Source organism: Heterodontus francisci, chromosome 9 (genome assembly GCF_036365525.1).
Source record: "Heterodontus francisci isolate sHetFra1 chromosome 9, sHetFra1.hap1, whole genome shotgun sequence".
NCBI lineage: Eukaryota > Metazoa > Chordata > Chondrichthyes > Heterodontiformes > Heterodontidae > Heterodontus > Heterodontus francisci.
The window spans coordinates 108,636,700-108,653,923 of record NC_090379.1 but is presented as its reverse complement, the minus strand read 5'-3'; the positions used below and the strand labels follow the sequence as shown (position 1 = coordinate 108,653,923).

Below are 17,224 nucleotides of genomic sequence, written 5' to 3'. Positions count from 1 at the left end.
CTTGTTAATGGGGGAAGTTGAAAGTTTCACAAGGCCACACAGGCTGCACGAGCTACCTGGGGCCGACCACGTGAAGGGAGATAGGTACACAGTTGGGAGCCAGTCATGGCTGCCACAGTGAAATACCCTAGCATCATAAAAGTTTCAAAAGCGCAGAGAGAGAGAGAGACTCAGCCATTGGAAGACAGGTGCTCTTGGTGCTGGACAGGTGGTCGGGAGAGTGGGCAGTCAGTGCTCAGGCAGTGCAGTAGGTCAACACACTCCTGGCATCACTGGGCCAGAAGAGCAGGGGGCAAGGCAGCCAAGGACAACTGGGCAACCAACTAAGCTCAAAGAAGGTAGCAGCTGGCAATGGGGGTACAATTCTTGGATTTTGGGCCCAGTAGTGATAAGGAGTAACACTCTCTGCAAGAAGGATGGAGCTCTGGGCATTGGTGGGGGTAGAGGAGAGGGACCAGGGGCAGGAAAGACAGGGAGGCCATTCCCTCCGCATCGGATCTACCACTGAAGACCTCCACTCTTGCAATACTGGCCCCCATGCCCAGCCAGTAGATGTCAAAGTCACTGTGACCTTCCACGTCTTCACCTCCTTCCAAGGATCTGCCGCAGAACTTAGTAGCATCTTGCAAATTACAGCTAGCCACTGCACTCTGCAGGTCACTGGTGCCCTATTTGCCTGGCCTGGACAGTGCATTCATTTCACAACATATTGGGTCTTATAGGGACAGGGGCCAGTGGGTTTCATTGCCATCGCTAGATTCCACCAAGTGCAGAGCATCAGTGATTGCACCCACAAACCTATCAAGGCAGCCAGTGACCACCCAGTAAAATTCATCAATAAGAAGGGCTTCCACTCCCTCAACGTTCAGCTGGTCTGTGACCACAACAAGAGCTCACTTTCCTGTCAGCTGTTCATAACTGCTTCATTCTCTGGCAGTCCAAGCTACTGCAGATCTTCACTCCACCCCCCCAAACTATATGGATGGATCCTAAGGGAGAAGGGATGGCTGCTCACCCCTCTACAAGAGCCCACAACACAGGCAACATAATCAAAGCCATCTACTCATTAAGAGAGCCATTAAGCAGACCATCAGCTTCTGAAGTGATTCCGGTGCCTGGACCGGTCAGATGGCATACTCCAATACGCTCCTGCAAGGGTCTCGCTCATTGTGGTGGTTTGCTGCACTCTCCATAACATGACCTTCCAGAAAGTTGTGGTCCTTGAGGAAGGTGAGACTCTGGAACGAGATAGCACATTGGAGGAAGAGAAGTCGGAGGTGGGAGAGGAGGAGGAATGGGCAGTGGAGGGACAGGAGAGGCATACCGACGTATCCAACTGTACAAGGAGATGGCTGGGCACAGCGCGTGGTGCAAATGTCTTGTCATGATGCCACAAATTCCAGGGATCATTTGATTCAGAAACGTTTCAACATTTGACCCAGGATAAAGGGCATAGGATGCAAGTTACTTTGAAGTACCTGTGCTCTCACATCCATTGAAGACACAGCCTTAAATATCTAAACTCTTAGCGCCAATGAAGGATGTACATCTGCCCAGAGCCTTTGCCCTCACAGTGTACAAACCCTTGATCTCCTTTACCACCTCATACCACTTTTCCTGCCATGCCAGCAATAAAAGGAGACTCAAATGTGTGCTTTGAAATGTCATTATTTATATAGTGATAAGAAAGGGAACCAGAGACATCAAAAAGACATGCTGGTGACCCACTGAGTTCTCCATGCAACACGGTGGCCTCTGCACTCGGCCACTCCAACGCAGTGCTCCCCTTGTGGCCTCCGAGGAGGCGGAAGCAGCCTGCTCATTTGTCTCTGCCTGCGGCTGAGATACGCACGGCAGTCATCCTGTCCATGAAGGTGTCTGTGGAGGATCTCCAAACGCTGCTGCACCTGCATCATTGCAGGGCGAGCTTCCATTGCTTGGGCCTGCTGCACAGTCAGAGGAACCAAGGAGGCTGAGGATGATAAAGGCACCCCATGAGAGGTGGCACCGGATAGCTGGGACATCCACTGCAAACATCTCTGCGCTACTGACCACTCTGGGCTACAAGATGGCATGTATCCTGTGCATGTTGGTGTGCTGCTTCTGAGAATGATGCCGCATATGGCTCTCCATGAGATTGGCCACTCTTGCTCTATGGAGGATCTCATGCGCTCGTAGCCCTGAGCTATGGTGGTGCACATGAGACTTCTCCATCCTCAGCCATGACCCTGAACTGCCCCAGGGAACTTTGACATGTGGGAGCACATCTCCGACTGCTGTTCTAGGTAGAGCTTGCTTTCTTGTGACTCCTGAGGCTCTGCATTTGTGCCCAGCTGAGCAGAGCTGTGTCTGTTCTCCTCCAAGGGGAACTGCCCATAGCTGCCTCTGCCTCTAGCACATCCTCCTGCACACTTGTATCGTGCTCCTCATCCAGTACCACCCTGTCTAAACGTGTGCCAGGACCCACGGATGTGAGAGTATCTGCACTGCTGTCCGGTGAACTTGTCAGGTGTGATGTTTCCTCTTTGGTTTCGAGATGAACTTCTGAAGCAGCGGAGGGAGAGGGTGTCGTTGGGTGGACGTTTGCATCTGTGGGAGACATAAGAGATCATGAGAAGTAGCCTAGGAGAACAGAAACCACTGCAATATTGAGGCAACTCAATGCTTGGCATGCGACCTGATGGGGTGGCATAAACTACACCCACCTAATCAGTACTTCGCCCTCTGTAATCACTATCTGCACCATGAGTTCCCATCTTGCAAGGGCCTACTTCCTCCTCGTCCGGGATCCCAGCTGTTTCCATCGCTCAGTCGTCCATTGATATCCTCTTGAAGTATGATACCCCACCGCTGTTTATGCCTTTTCCGAGGCATTATGTGCTCATTTCTCCTGCAAGGACAAAAGAGAGTAAAATGAAGCACTGCTGTCCTTTGTGGCCAATCACATCTGCCCCTATCCATTAGAAGTACACGTTGCAGTGGTGACAGGACCTCAGCAGCACCATGGTTATGAGCCATTCTGAGGGTTGAGTAAGTGCCCTAGGCACACACCTTTCCCATGTTCAGGAACAGCATGTGCCCTGAGGGTCCTCAGGTGGTGTGTCTGCTGGAGGGTGGAAGCCCAGAGGCCTGTCTGAGGATTGGGGGTTGCACTCCGCTTGCCAGAGCAGAGGAGGTCATTGAACTGTTTAGGGCACTGAATTCAGAATCTTCTGATATCATTTCTGCTGTTGACAGTGGCTGCTATATCCACCCTAGGCCTGCTTAGTCTGGGTGGGTGGCCCCCTCTGCCATCCTTTGGGAAGAGGACGTCCCTTCTCTCCCTCATGGCCTCAAGCATCACTTCCAGGTCATTTATTCGAGAACTGAGGCCAAGGCTCAACAGCAATCTTCTGTTTGCTTCCTGAAGACTCATACAGCGGCTGCCGTGGGGAGTTTAAGTCAGGCTTGTACTTGATCTGGCCTGCCTCCATTCCCACCCCTGCAGCCTCTAATTGGCTGCCGAACCCAACTCCAATCCAGTTAAGAGATTGCCCCTGAGAAAATAGTTAGCTTAATCTGCTCCCACCGCCCTGCCCCTGGTAGGTTCAGGATCCAGAAGCATTCCCGCCTTCTGTTTCCTGCACCAAACATGAAAATTCAGCCCTTTAAATTGCACAGGCCTCTGATGGAGTGTATGATCAGAGCTTTGGAGCAGGAAATTGTTGCCATTGGTTGAGAGAAAGGAGGGAGGAACTTGTAAATGTTATGCCTCATCAACAGCACCACGTGTAGCTCATGAGAAACCAGTTGGTTTCAGGGACGTGGTTGGCAACAAAGTATGCCGGGGCACACTAGTTTGAAATGTCTTGAATTGTGTACATGATGTAGTTGTGGTTGCAAAAGCGATGTCAGTGTGAATGCTAGTGTACTGTATGTGAAACATACAGCTCTTTGGAATGCATTTTCTTTCTTCTGGCTCAAGCATTGTTGGATGGCCACCCCTGATTTAGTTCTTCAAAAAAATGTTTAGACTGAAGGAAAAGATTTTTTTTTTAAATCCTTGTTGCAATTGCATGGAAACCAACCAGTCTTTTCAGTTTCCTTTCCCTCAAATAGTTGACCTAAATGTTTGATGCTTGTCTTCCTCAATCTTCAAAGGCCAAAATGTGTAGCTAAGGACAAGGTATCCAACTAGGTAAGACCACCAAAATTTTTTTAGGAGCAGAACAACCTTTCTTCTGATTAACTTATCCAGCTGAATATCTTGGCCTTGGCTATTTTGTCTCAGTTTTTTTCCTCTCCTGAAGGCACTTACTTCTGACCACTGTTCAGCAAGCACTACACACTCTTCAGTATCTGTTTGGAAATGCTACTCTTCATAAGTGAGCACAGGAAATGGGTGTTGGTAGACTCGCTGATCATGACAGGGCATCCAGTGTTCACACTGGATGCTGATCAGGAACTTTGACCATTTTTCATCCCGTCCTTTCCCAGTCTAGACATTGAGGAAAATAACTCAGTTCAAATTGGTAATTAACTTGGAAGCTTTGGTCGAGAGATCTCAGCGACATGTGCCTTTGGATGTTCCAGTGTTTTTTTTAATGCCTTTCATCCTTCCTTACAAGGGTAAGGGTTAATACTATTTTTTTCCCCACACTGAACTCCTTCAGTACAACAAAGTTGAGATGATTTCTTATGGTGTAGCATGCAAGAGCCCTGGAGTCCTCCATGTGCAAAGCCAGGATGAAGTTAAGAAAGGTCATTAATAGTAAATCAACAGATAAGGCTAGAGGTTACAAAAATAATAAAAGGACAAAACTAAAGGCTGTGTATCTGAATGCACGTAGCAGGTGAAACAAAACAGACGACTGAGAGCACAAATAGAAATAATTACGATCTGATAGCCATTACAGAGACATGGCTGCAGGACGACATAGATTGAGACCTGAATATTGAAGGGTACATGGTATTTAGGAAGGACAGGAAGTGAGGAAAAGGTGGAGGGGTAGCTCTGTTAATTAATAGTGTTAGCGCAATAGAGAGGGATGACCTAAGTTCAGGAGTCCAGGATGTAGAAGCAGTTTGGGTAGAGATGAGAAATCATAAAGGCAAGAAGTCACTTGTGGGAGTAGTGTACAGGCCACCAAACATTAACCACACTGCAGGATGAAGTATAAAGGAAGAAATAATGGCAGCTTGACAGAAAGGTACAGCGATAATTGTGTGGGATTTTAATCTACATACAGACTGGAGGAATTAGATGGGCAGAGGTAGCCTAGATGAGGAGTACATAGAATGTTGTTGGAATAATTTCTTGGAACAGTATGTCTGGAGCCAACCAGAGAGCAGGCTATACTATACCTGGTATTGTGCAATGAGATCGGATTAATTAGTGACCTCATAGTTAAGGCGTCCCTAGGTAGCAGCGATCATAATATGATTGATTGAATTTTACATTCAGTTTGAGGGAGAGAAGAATGGGTCCAAGACTAGTATTTTAAACATAGATAAGGGCAATTATGAGGCAATGAAAGCAGAGCTAGCTAAAGTGAATGGGCAAATTAGGTTAAGGGATAGGTCATTAGAGATGCAGTGGCAGACATTTAAGGGGATATTTCAGAATACACAGAATAGATACATTTCAATGAGAAAGAAAAATTCCAAAGGTGGGACCCGCCATCCGTGGTTAACTTAAAAAGTCTATAATTGCACAAAGGTGGGAGGCAGGTCAGAAGATTGGACAAAATATAAAAAAACAGCAAAGAATGACTAAAAGATTGATAAGGAAGGTAAAATTAGAGTATGAGAGAAAGCTAGCTAGAAATATAAAGACAGATATTAAGAGTTTCTGTAGATATTTTAAAAAGAAAAGAGTTAACAAAGTGAGCGTTGGTCCTACAGAAAGTGAGTTTGGGGAATTAATAATGGATAATAGGGAGATGGCAGAAGAATTGAACAGATACTTTGCATCGGTCTTCACTATTAAGGATAAAAAATAACATTCCAGTATTGGCTGTAGTCAGGAAATGGAAGAGAGGGAGGAACTCAAGAAAATTACAATCACCAGGGAAGTAGTTCTGAACAAATTATTGGAGCTAGGGGTTAAAGGTCCCCGGGTCCTGATGGACTTCATCCTAGGGTGTTAAAAGAAGTGGCTAGTGAAATAGTTGATGCGTTAGTTTTAATTTTCCAAAATTCCTTAGATTCGGGGAAGGTTCCATTAGATTGGAAAATAGCGAATGTAACTCGTTTATTCAAAAATGGAGGGAGACAGAAAGCAGGAAGCTACAGGCCAGTTAGCTTAACATCTGTCATAAGGAAAATGTTGGAAGCTATTATTAATGATATAGCAAGGAATTTAGAAAAAATCAAGGTAATCAGGCAGAGCCAACATGATTTTGTGAAAGGGAAATCATGTTTAACCAATTTATTGGAATTCTTTGAGGGAGTTACATGTGCTGTGGATAAAGTAGAACCGGTGGATGTATTGTACTTAGATTTCCAGAAGGTGCCGCATCAAAGGTTACTGCAGCAAATAAAAGCTCAGGGTGTAGCGGGTAACATATTGGCATGGATAGAAGATTGGCTAGCTAACATGAAACAAGAGTAGGCATAAAAGGTTAATTTCTGGTTGGCAAGATGTAACGAGTGGTGTGCCACAGGGATCTGTGCTGGGGCCTCAACTTTTTACAATTTATATAATGACTTAGATGAAGGGACCGGAGGTATGGTTGCTAAATTTGCTGATGACAGAAAAAATAGGTAGAAAAGTAACTTGTGAAGAGGACGTAAGGGGGCTACAAAGGGATATAGATAGGTTAAGTGAGTGGGCAAAGACCTAGCAAATAGAATATAATGTGGGAAAGTGTGAAATTGTCCACTTCGGCAGGAAGAATAAAAAAGAAGCTGAGAGATTGCAGAGCTCTGAGATGCAGAGGGAACTGGTGCATGAATCTCAAAAGGTTAGTGTGCAGGTACAGCAAGTAATTAGGAAAGCTAATAGAATGTTCTTGTTTATCGCAAGGGGAATTGAATACAAAAGTAGGGAGGTTATGCTTCAGTTATACAAGGCATTGGTGCAACCACATCTGGAGTATTGTGTACAGTACTGGTCTCCTTATTTAAGGAAGGATGTAAATGCATTAGAGGCAGTACAAAGAATGTTTATTAGACTAATACCTGGATGGGCTGTCTTACGAGGAAAGAGTGGACAGGCTAGGCTTGTATCCGCTGGAATTTAGAAGAGTAAGAGGCGGCTTGATTGAAACATAAGATCCTGAGGGGTCTTCACAGGGTGGATGTGGAAAGGATGCTTCCCCTTGTGGGAGAATCTTGAACTAGGGGTCACTGTTTAAAAATAAGGGGTCGCCCATTTAAGACAGATGAGGAAAATTTCCTCTGCGGGTCGTGAGTCTTTGGAATTATCTTCCTCAAAAGGCGCTGGAAGCAGAGTCTTTGAATATTTTTAAGGCAGAGGTAGATAAATTCTTGATAAGGGTGTGAAGAGTTATCGGAGGTGGGTGGAAATGTGGAGTAATCAGTTCAGCCATGAACTTATTGAATGGCGGAGCAGGGCCGAGTGGCCTACTCCTGCTCCTAATTCGTATGTTCATGTGTATGTTCGTATGTTCATTTTCAGCAGTTCCTAACAGTATAATGCAGTCCTGATATGTCAACACTTAGTTCATCTTCCCTGGAAACATCAAGACTTGATGCAAGGCAGTGCGTACCAGTAAACAAAACGCCTTGTTTCAGTAATGAACATATGTGGCATAAAGCACAGTTATGGATGTGATTGTCACTGATATAAGTAGCAAGAGCTAAATTCCATAGTTGTAATAGCACTGTCCTAGATGTGATCATCAGGAGCAATGCATGGCTGTATCTAGCGTCCATTGTCAAGGTATACCACAGGTTATAAGCTATGGGGATTGAGCTGGGGAGTGATTGCATAGCTCCGTGGAAAACTGGCATGGACTTGATGGGCCAAATGGCCGCCTCCTGTGCTGTAAATGACTGTATGACTGTTAATGGACAAATGATGTTTTGAAATAATTCAGTCATGCCCTTGCCGCTGAGGGCAATAAACAATCCAGTGACCGGGTACAGTAGCATAGTGATTGTGTTACTGGGCTGGCAATCTAGAGATTGAGAGTTCAAATGCTACTATGGCAAATTGAGAATTCGAATTTAATTTATAAAAAAAGTTAAAAGTAACCATGAAAACTGTAAGATTGTTGTGAAAATCGTCTCACTAGTATCCTTTAATGAAGGAAACCTCGTCTATGTGTAACTCCAGTTTCACACCAACGTGGTTGACTCTTAACTACCTTCTGAACTGTATTAAAAATGCTACAAAGGAAGAAAAGATCAAATCCGAATGGACCACTTGGGTGCGTCTGTGGTACTGAATCAGGACATGACAAAGGAACACCCAACCCAGTTGAAATGTTCTCCTCACTAACATCTGAGGGCTGATGCCAATGTTGGGAGAGCTGTATCACAAATTAGTCAAGTAACGGCCTGTCAAATTCATAGTTCCAGAATTATACTCAACGGCCAACATCACATACTCCTCCATCACCATTCTTGGGTGTATCCATTCCCACTGGCATGATAGACCCATCAGAGATTGGGGCATAGCAGCGCAAATAGATATTAACGGTTATGATATAGTTGTATCACAAATTAGTCAAGTAACGGCCTGTCAAATTCATAGTTCCAGAATTATACTCAACGGCCAACATCACATACTCCTCCATCACCATTCTTGGGTGTATCCATTCCCACTGGCATGATAGACCCATCAGAGATTGGGGCATAGCAGCGCAAATAGATATTAACGGTTATGATATAGTTGTGATTACGGAAACGTGGTTGCAAGGTGACCAAGGATGGGAACTGAACATCCAGTGGTATTCAATATTTAGGAAGGACAGGCAAAAGGGAAAGGAGGTGGGGTAACGTTGTTAGTAAAGGAGGAAATCAATGCAATAGTGAGGAAGGATATTGGCTCGGAAAATCATGGAATCTGTATGGATGGAGCTAAGAAACACCAAGGGGCAGAAAATGTTGGTGGGGGTTGTCTATAGGCCCTCCTATAGACATTGGAGATGTAAGGGATGGCATTAAACATGAAATTAGAGACGCATGCAATAAAGGTACAACTGTAATCATGGGTGACTTTAATCTACATATAGATTGGTCAAACTAAATTAACAATAATACTGTGGAGGAGGATTTCCTGGAGTGTGTACATGACGGTTTTTTAGACCAATACATTGAGGAAGCAACTAGAGAACAGGCTGTCCTAGACTGGGTATTGTGCAATGAGAAAGGATTAATTAACAATCTTGTGTGGGGTCCCTTGGGGAGAAGCGACCATAACATGATAGAACTCTTCATTAAGATAGAGCGTGAAGTAGTTGAAACTCGGGTCCTGAATCTAAATAAAGAAAACTACGAAGGTATGAGGCGCGAGTTGGCTATTGTAGATTGGGGAACTTTATCAACAGGGTTGACGGTGAACAGGCAATTTAAAGAAAGTGTGCATGAATTACAACAATTATTCATTCCTGTCTCGTGCAAAAATAAAACCGGAAAGGTGGCTTACGAAAGAAATTAGGGATGTTAGGTCCAAAGAGGAGGCATATAAAATTGCCAGAAAAAGCAGCAAGTCTGAGAATAGGGAGCAGTTTAGAATTCAGCAAAGGAGGACAAAGGGATTGATTAAGAAGTGGAAAATAGAGTATGAGAGTAAGCTTGCGGGGAACATAAAAATTGACTGTAAAATCTTCCATAAATATGTGAAGAGAAAAAGCCGAGTGAAGACAAATGTAGGTCCCTTACAGTCAGAAACGGGGTAAATTATAACGGGGAACAAAGAAGTGGCAGAACAATTAAACACATACTTCTGTCTTCACAAAGAAGGACACAAATAACCTCCCAGAAATGTTAGGGAACCAAGTGTCTAATGCGAGGGAGGAACTGAAGGAAATCAGTATAAGTAAAAAAAAAATAGTGCTAGCAAAATTAATGCTGACAAATCCCCAGGGCCTGATAATCTACATTCCAGAGTACTAAAACAAGTGGCCCTGGAAATAGTGGATGCATTGGTGGTCATCTTCCAAAATTCTGTAGACGCTGGAGCAGTTCCTATGGATTGAAGGGTGGCAAATGTAACCCCACTATTTAAAAAAGGAGGGAGAGAAAAAACAGGGAATTACAGACCAGTTAGCCTCACATCAGTAGTGGGGAAAATGCTAGACTCCATTAGAAAGGATGTGATAGCAGAACACCTGGAAAGCATGAACAGGATTGGACAAAGTCAGCATGGTTTACGAAAGGGAAATCATGCTTAACAAATCTACTGGAGTTTTTTGAGGATGTAACAAGTAGATAAGGGAGAACCAATGGATGTGGTGTATTTGGATTTTCAGAAGACTTTTGATAAGGTCCCACATAAGAAGTTAGTATGCAAAATTAAAGCACATGGGATTGGCATGGACTGAGAATTGGTTGACAGACAGGAAACAAAGAGTAGGAATAAACAGGTCTTTTTCCGGGTGGCAGGCAGTGACTAGTGGGGTACCGCAGGGATCAGTGCTTGGGCCCCAGCTATTCACAATATACATTAATGACTTGGGTGAGGGAACTAAATGTAACATTTCCAAGTTTGCAGATGACAGAAAGCTGGGGGGTAGTGTGAGCTGTGAGGAGGATGCAAAGAGGCTGCAGTGTGATTTGGACAAGTTGGGTAAGTGGGAAATGCATGGCAGATGCAGTATAACATGGATAAATGTGAGGTTATCCACTTTGTAAAAACAGAAAGGCAGATTATTATCTGAATGGTGATAGATTGGGAAAGGGGGAGGTGCAACAAGATCTGGGTGTCCTTGTACACCAGTTGCTGAAAGCAAGCATTCAGGTGCAGCAACCAGTTAGGAAGGCGAATAGTATGAAGGCCTTCATTGCAGGAGGATTTGAGTACAGGAGCAAGGATGTTTTACTGCAGTTATACAGGCCCTTGGTGAGACCACATCTGGAGTGCTGTGTACAGTTTTGGTCTCCTTATCTGAGGACGGATGTCCTTGCCATGGAGGGAGTGCAAAGAAGATTTACTAGACTGATTCCTGGGATGGCAGGATTGACGTATGAGGAGAGATTGGGTCGACTAGGCCTATATTCACTAGAGTTTAGAAGAATGAGAGGGGATCTTATAGAAACCTATAAAATTCTAACAGGACTAGACAGGCTAGATGCAGGGAGGATATTCCCGATGGCTGGGGAGTCCAGAACCAGGGGTCATAGTCTCAGGATACGGGGTATCCCATTTAGAACCGAAATGAGGAGAAATATCTTCAGTCAGAGGGTGGTGAACCTGTGGAATTCTCTACCGCAGAAGGCAGTGGAGGACAAGTCATTAAATATATTCAAGAAGGCGATAGATATATTTCTTAATGCCAAAGGGATCAAGGTATATGGGGAGAAAGCAGGAACAGGGTACTGAATTAGACGATCAGCCGCGATCTTTTTTGAATGGCCTACTCCTGCTCCTATTTTCTATATTTCTATGTTTCTATGTATACAGGTTGGGCGGCGGGAGGTGTGCAGTGGCTTGTGGAGTCACACCCCTTAGGATAGAGTCTTCTGATTTGGTCAGTGGTCAGGGACAGGAGGGTGCAACTGTGAGTAAGGCAGGTAAGGGGGTTGAGAAGGAAGAAGTGGAGGAGCGTCAGCCCTTGCAATTGGGGAGTCCTCAACATTGACTGTAGACCCCATGAAGTTTCATAGTTTCAAATCAAGCATGGATGAAGAAACCTCCCACTGATGGTCATCTACTGCTGCCCCTCCCTCATCTGTTGATTCAGTATTCCTCCCTGTTGAATCACTGGTACCACCACTGACTGAACTGGCCGAGTCCTAAAGGGCACAGCTGCTGGACCGAGTTTGTGGCAGATGGTGAGAAAACCAAAACCGGGTTCTAACCTACTTAATTGTGTCCTCACCAATCTAGCCATAGCAGCTGTATCTTTCCATTGTTAAAAGTGATCACCAGAAAGTCACACTGAGAACACCTCCCATTAACCAACAAATTGGGTACCACCAAAATGTGTAACTTCATTTCCTGGAGTTCTGGTGAAAGGCAATTGACCTGAGCCGTTGACTCTGTTTCTGTCTCCATGGATGGTGCCTGACCTAGTGAGTATTTACAGCATTTTCTGTATGTGTTTCAAATTTCCAGTATTCACAGTATTTTGCTTTTGTATCAGGTTTAAACTGTTGTGTGGCACAAATGTTACTTGTCACTTAAGTGTCAGGCAATGACCATCTCCAACAAGAGAGGCTAACCACCTCTCTTTAATATTCAGTTACATTACCATTGCCAAGCCCCCAACCATCAACATCCTGGGAGGGTCTCCATTAAATAAAAACTGAACAGGATCAGCCACATAAATGCTGTGGCCATTAGAGCAGGTAAGAGGCTGGATATTCTGTTGTAATTAAGGTTGATTCTGATTCAACAAAGCCTCACCAAGGCACAAGGATTGTCATGGAATACTTTGTACTTGCCTGGATTTCTGCAGTTCCAACAACTCTTAAGAAGCTTGACACCATCCAGGATAAAGCAATCCACTTGATCACTCCTTCCACTGGCTTAAACATCCCCTCTCTGCACCATTGCTGTACCAAGGCAGTAGTGTGTACTATCTATCAGATGCACTGCAGCAACTCATCAAAGCTTCTTCAGCTGAACCTCCCAAATCTGCAATCTCTGCCACCTGGGTGAAGGGCAGCATGGCAATGTCATTATCTCCCAGACGCACGCTATCTAGGGCATATTCTTTTTTCCAGACATTCAATTTTTTTAAGTGTTACAATCGCCCGATCTGTTGCTTGATGTGAATTTACTCTTGGCTGTCTGTTAAGTGTCCTAACTTTTGAATTTCAAAATTTGAACACAATCACTGGTCAAAGTTATCTAACACTTCCAAACTTTCTTGCCAAACCAATATTCATAGCAAAGTGTTTTGGAGTTCTAATTTGATGTTCTACCATGCAAGCTAATTTTTTAGGTTGGGTGTGAAAGCATCTTAAGTAGGAATCATGGCACTAGCAAAGTGAGAACTGTGGTATTGTTAGTTTATATAATTCATCTATACTCTCTCTAGATATACTACAGCTAATGCAGAGTCAGATAACGACCGTGAAGAAGTGGCAGCAGATCAAAATAAACCAGATATTAAATGCCAGTCATCTGAAAGTTTGGATGAATTCTCTCAACTTTTATGTACAGCAGACAAGCTGCACGATGGCACAGATGAAGACAAAGCAAAAGGATTTAAGTTGCTCTTGGATAACAAACCCAAGGTAAGTTTATTTTAAAAACTATCTTTGCGTGCTGTTTTTCAGATTGCGCACTACTCAGTCCCATCTTCTCCTCCCATAACCAGAAAGATAGAACATTGTGGTCTATAGACTTTTCTGATTACCATCAATATCTCACATGGACTGGTATTGACTTTTTTTCATAGTTGAACTGACTCTGCTGGGCAATAAACCAAATGCTGTTGAAATACAAGTCTGTGAATCAACCTCCTGTCGTCAGCAGCTATGGATGGTTCTATACCATTCCAGCATGAAACTGTTGACATTACAACGTTAGCACCAGGCTTTCAAAATTCTTGCGTGTGCCTTTGCCACGATTCAAACGTGATAAATTTGATAGCTTGTGGATACCAAAATTATGTTTCTTTTTCTTGCCTTCTTATTCTTTCCCTCCTCCTCTTCAAAGTGCATTGAATCTTTCTGGAAAATGGCCCCACAAGACCTGACAGCTGTCAGGTCAATCCCCAGGTGACCATTCTTCATGTCTGGACCTAGATATCAAATGTTGGTATGCTGTTCAACCATAGATGAGATCACAACTGAACATTGCTGTGTTCAATCCTCTCCTCACCCACTGTTGAGACACACCTTTTAGCAGAAGCCACTGGATAATGATCAGGATTGAGAACGTGAATGTTTTCTATTCCTTGACACTCACTAGTGGCACTGTGTCCAATTATAGCATCCAGATTTTTGCTATGGTAAAAATATTATTTTTGTGCATTTTGTAGGTACTGGGCCTAGAGTGGCAAAATAATGAACAGCTGTTGTCCTGTTAATGCTGGCAATGCGTATTGGACTTTTATTCTAACAAGATGACCCAATTTGTACCCAGGTTGTGACCCATTTTGGATTTAACCATTACTGGGTGAACTGCGCCAGCCTCTAGCTTTGTTTGTGATAGTGGGAACCTTCATCTTAAGGACAGACAAAACTGTTGATGACCGTATTGGAAAAGGTCTGACACAAAGAAGCATGTGTAGGAGCCATGGTGAAATATGATTTCTAAGCTGTCCTGACTGATAGAGGAAGCATAGCAGTGTGGGACAATAGTCATTGATCGAAGGCATGTAGGGAGTGAGAGAGAAAATGATTGGAAGGTAGGGGTGTAGGAAGTACTTGAGAATTTTTCATAAACCTTTGCTATCCCTGTATCCAAGGGAGGATATACATTGAATCCTTCATTAGGTAAATCATACAAAAATTATTATTTTTTCTCTCTTTTCCATCTCCTCTCTGAAGGTGTTAACCTCTGTTGGCATACAATTCACTGGATGGCAGCATCCCTTGTCCAAGTCGCCATTCTTTACACATGGAATGTTGTTGGACTATTCAGTTATGGGGAACATCTCAGCCTTGCCCGACCCCTATCTCTTCCATCTACTTGCAACTTTGTAGTCTGAATTATTGGATCATGATGAGAACTTGGATCCCAGCTATTTTTTTCTAGTTCAGGAGCCCTGTTACGAATTGTGGCACATGAACAGCTGCCCCTGCTGAGTACAGCTAACTCAACATAGATTCTTTTTGGATCAGTTCCACAATTTTATAATGAACTTACTGACTGAGCCATTGACACTTAAAAAAAAATCTTTTATTTTTGTTCATTCTTCTCTGAAGACTCTCCATACGATGCATTTCCTTGACCAAGGGTATGAATGAAAGGTCTGGTCCAGATTTGTGCAGTCAGCTGCTAGACAGTATGCTTGACTTGTTGGGAAATGCCTGGCTTCTGTCTAATGCCTTCCATAATGTTATGACTTGAATCAGCAATTTACAATGTCAAGAGTTGTGGGCATCAGTCTACATACTGTCACTTTCTGGTGCAAACTGTTAATCCTGCAATGCAGTGCATGCATTTATCATGTATCTACTGTACTTGATTGATTCAGAAGGAATAGATAAATGCTGTAAAGCTCAAGTTCATTATTGCCTGTTGCCATATCTTCATAAGTTTTACAATATGATCATTTTTTCCTTTGAATTGCTACCTCTACTGAGTCAAACATGCTCATTGCATTACAGAAAACTGTTAAAAATGAATCTGAGCTTCCAGTCACTTGCCACTTTAATTCTCCATCGCACTTTGACCTCTCTTTCATTGACCACCTACACTGTACCAATGAAGCTCAGAGGAAACTTGAGGAATAGCACCTTGTCTTTTGATTGGACATTTTACAAACTTCAGGCCTCAAAAATGAGTTCAACAATTTCAGGTCATAACTACTGCTCCCATTTTCTCAGACACTGGGTGCTGGTAATGGCTCTGCTGTTGCCATTTATATCTCCTCTTGACTAATGTTTCCTCTAATTCTTTTTGGACTGCATGGGTGATTTGTTTAAGAGCCCAGCCGCACATGCCCAATAATTTAAAGAAGTCGACTTGTGCACAGCCTGTGTGGGAACTTTTGGGTTGCCGCACAGCTTAAAGGGAACATTGCTCTGAACCCATCTTTTATTTTTTTACTTGTCCCATTACTATCTCTTTTGCCTTGCGCCATTATCCATTTGGTCATTTCGTCACTCCTGCCTTCCACCCTGCCATAGACTTTCCCTTTTGTTCTTTACTGCCCACACCCTACCTTTTTCCTGGCTCTGTACTTGCTTAAAAACCATTGATCTTCAGCACCTTCCAGTTCTGCTGAAAGGTCATCAACCTGAAACATGAATTTTCTCTCTCCACAAATGCTGCCTGACCTGCTGTTTTTGTTTCAGATTTACAACATTCACAATATTTTGCTTTTGATAATATAAACGCTACACTGCTTCGAACGAATAACTGATTGAAGACAGAGTTTGACAAGAGTATGGGTAGGCGGTAGCGTGGTGGTATTATCACTGGACTAGTAACCCAGAGACCCAGGGTATTTCTCTGGGGACATGGGTTCGAATCCCACCACAGCAGAAGGTGGAATTTGAATTTAATTAATAAATCTGGAATTTAAAAAAAACTAGTCTAATGATGGCCATGAAACCATTGTCAATTGGTGTATTTGTTTTAGAGATTCAGCACTGAAACAGGCCCTTCGGCCCACCGATCCTGTGCCGACCATCAACCACCCATTTATACTAATCCTACACTAATCCCACATTCCTACCACATCCCTACCTGTCCCTATATTTCCCTACCACCTACCTATACTAGGGGCAATTTATAATGGCCAATTAACCTATCAACCTGCAAGTCTTTGGCATGTGGGAGGAAACCGGAGCACCCGGAGGAAACCCACGCAGACACAGGGAGAACTTGCAAACTCCACACAGGCAGTACCCAGAATTGAACCCGGGTCGCTGGAGCTGTGAGGCTGCGGTGCTAACCACTGCGCCACTGTGCCGCCCTAAAAACCCATCTGGTTCACTAATGTCCTTTAGGGAAGGAACTCTGCTGTCCTTACCTGGTCTGGCCTACATATGACTCCAGACCCACAGCAATGTGGTTAACTCTTACATGCCCTCTGAAATGGCCTAGCAAGCCACTCAGTTGTGCGTAACCGCTACGAAGTCTGTAAAAAGGAATGAAACCGGACGGACCACCCGGCATCGACTGAGGCATCGGAAACGACAACAGCAAACCCAGCCCTGTCGACCCTGCAAAGTCCTCCTTACTAACATCTGGGGGCTTGTGCCAAAGTTGTCCCACAGACTAGTCAAGCAACAGCCTGACATAGTCATACTCACGGAATCATACCTTACAGACAATGTCCCAGACACTGCCATCACCATCCCCTGGTATGCCCTGTCCTACCAGCAGGACAGACTCACCAGAGGTGGTGGCACAGTGGTATACAGTAGTTGCCCTTGGAGTCCTCAACATTGACTCCGGACCCCATGAAGTCTCATGGCATCAGGTCAA

At 44.0% G+C, this 17,224-nt stretch overlaps 1 protein-coding gene across 5 annotated transcripts in view; it reads left to right on the top strand.

Annotated features, from left to right (window-relative positions):
• LOC137373966 (regulator of microtubule dynamics protein 3-like) overlaps nucleotides 1-17,224 on the top strand; it is a 338,872-nt gene that overhangs the window by 41,638 nt on the left and 280,010 nt on the right. For all 5 annotated transcript variants that reach the window (XM_068039654.1, XM_068039652.1, XM_068039653.1 and 2 more), the window contains one exon: nucleotides 13,155-13,353. In XM_068039654.1, the coding sequence (XP_067895755.1) occupies nucleotides 13,155-13,353 (199 nt within the window). The remainder of the gene's footprint in view (nucleotides 1-13,154; nucleotides 13,354-17,224) is intronic.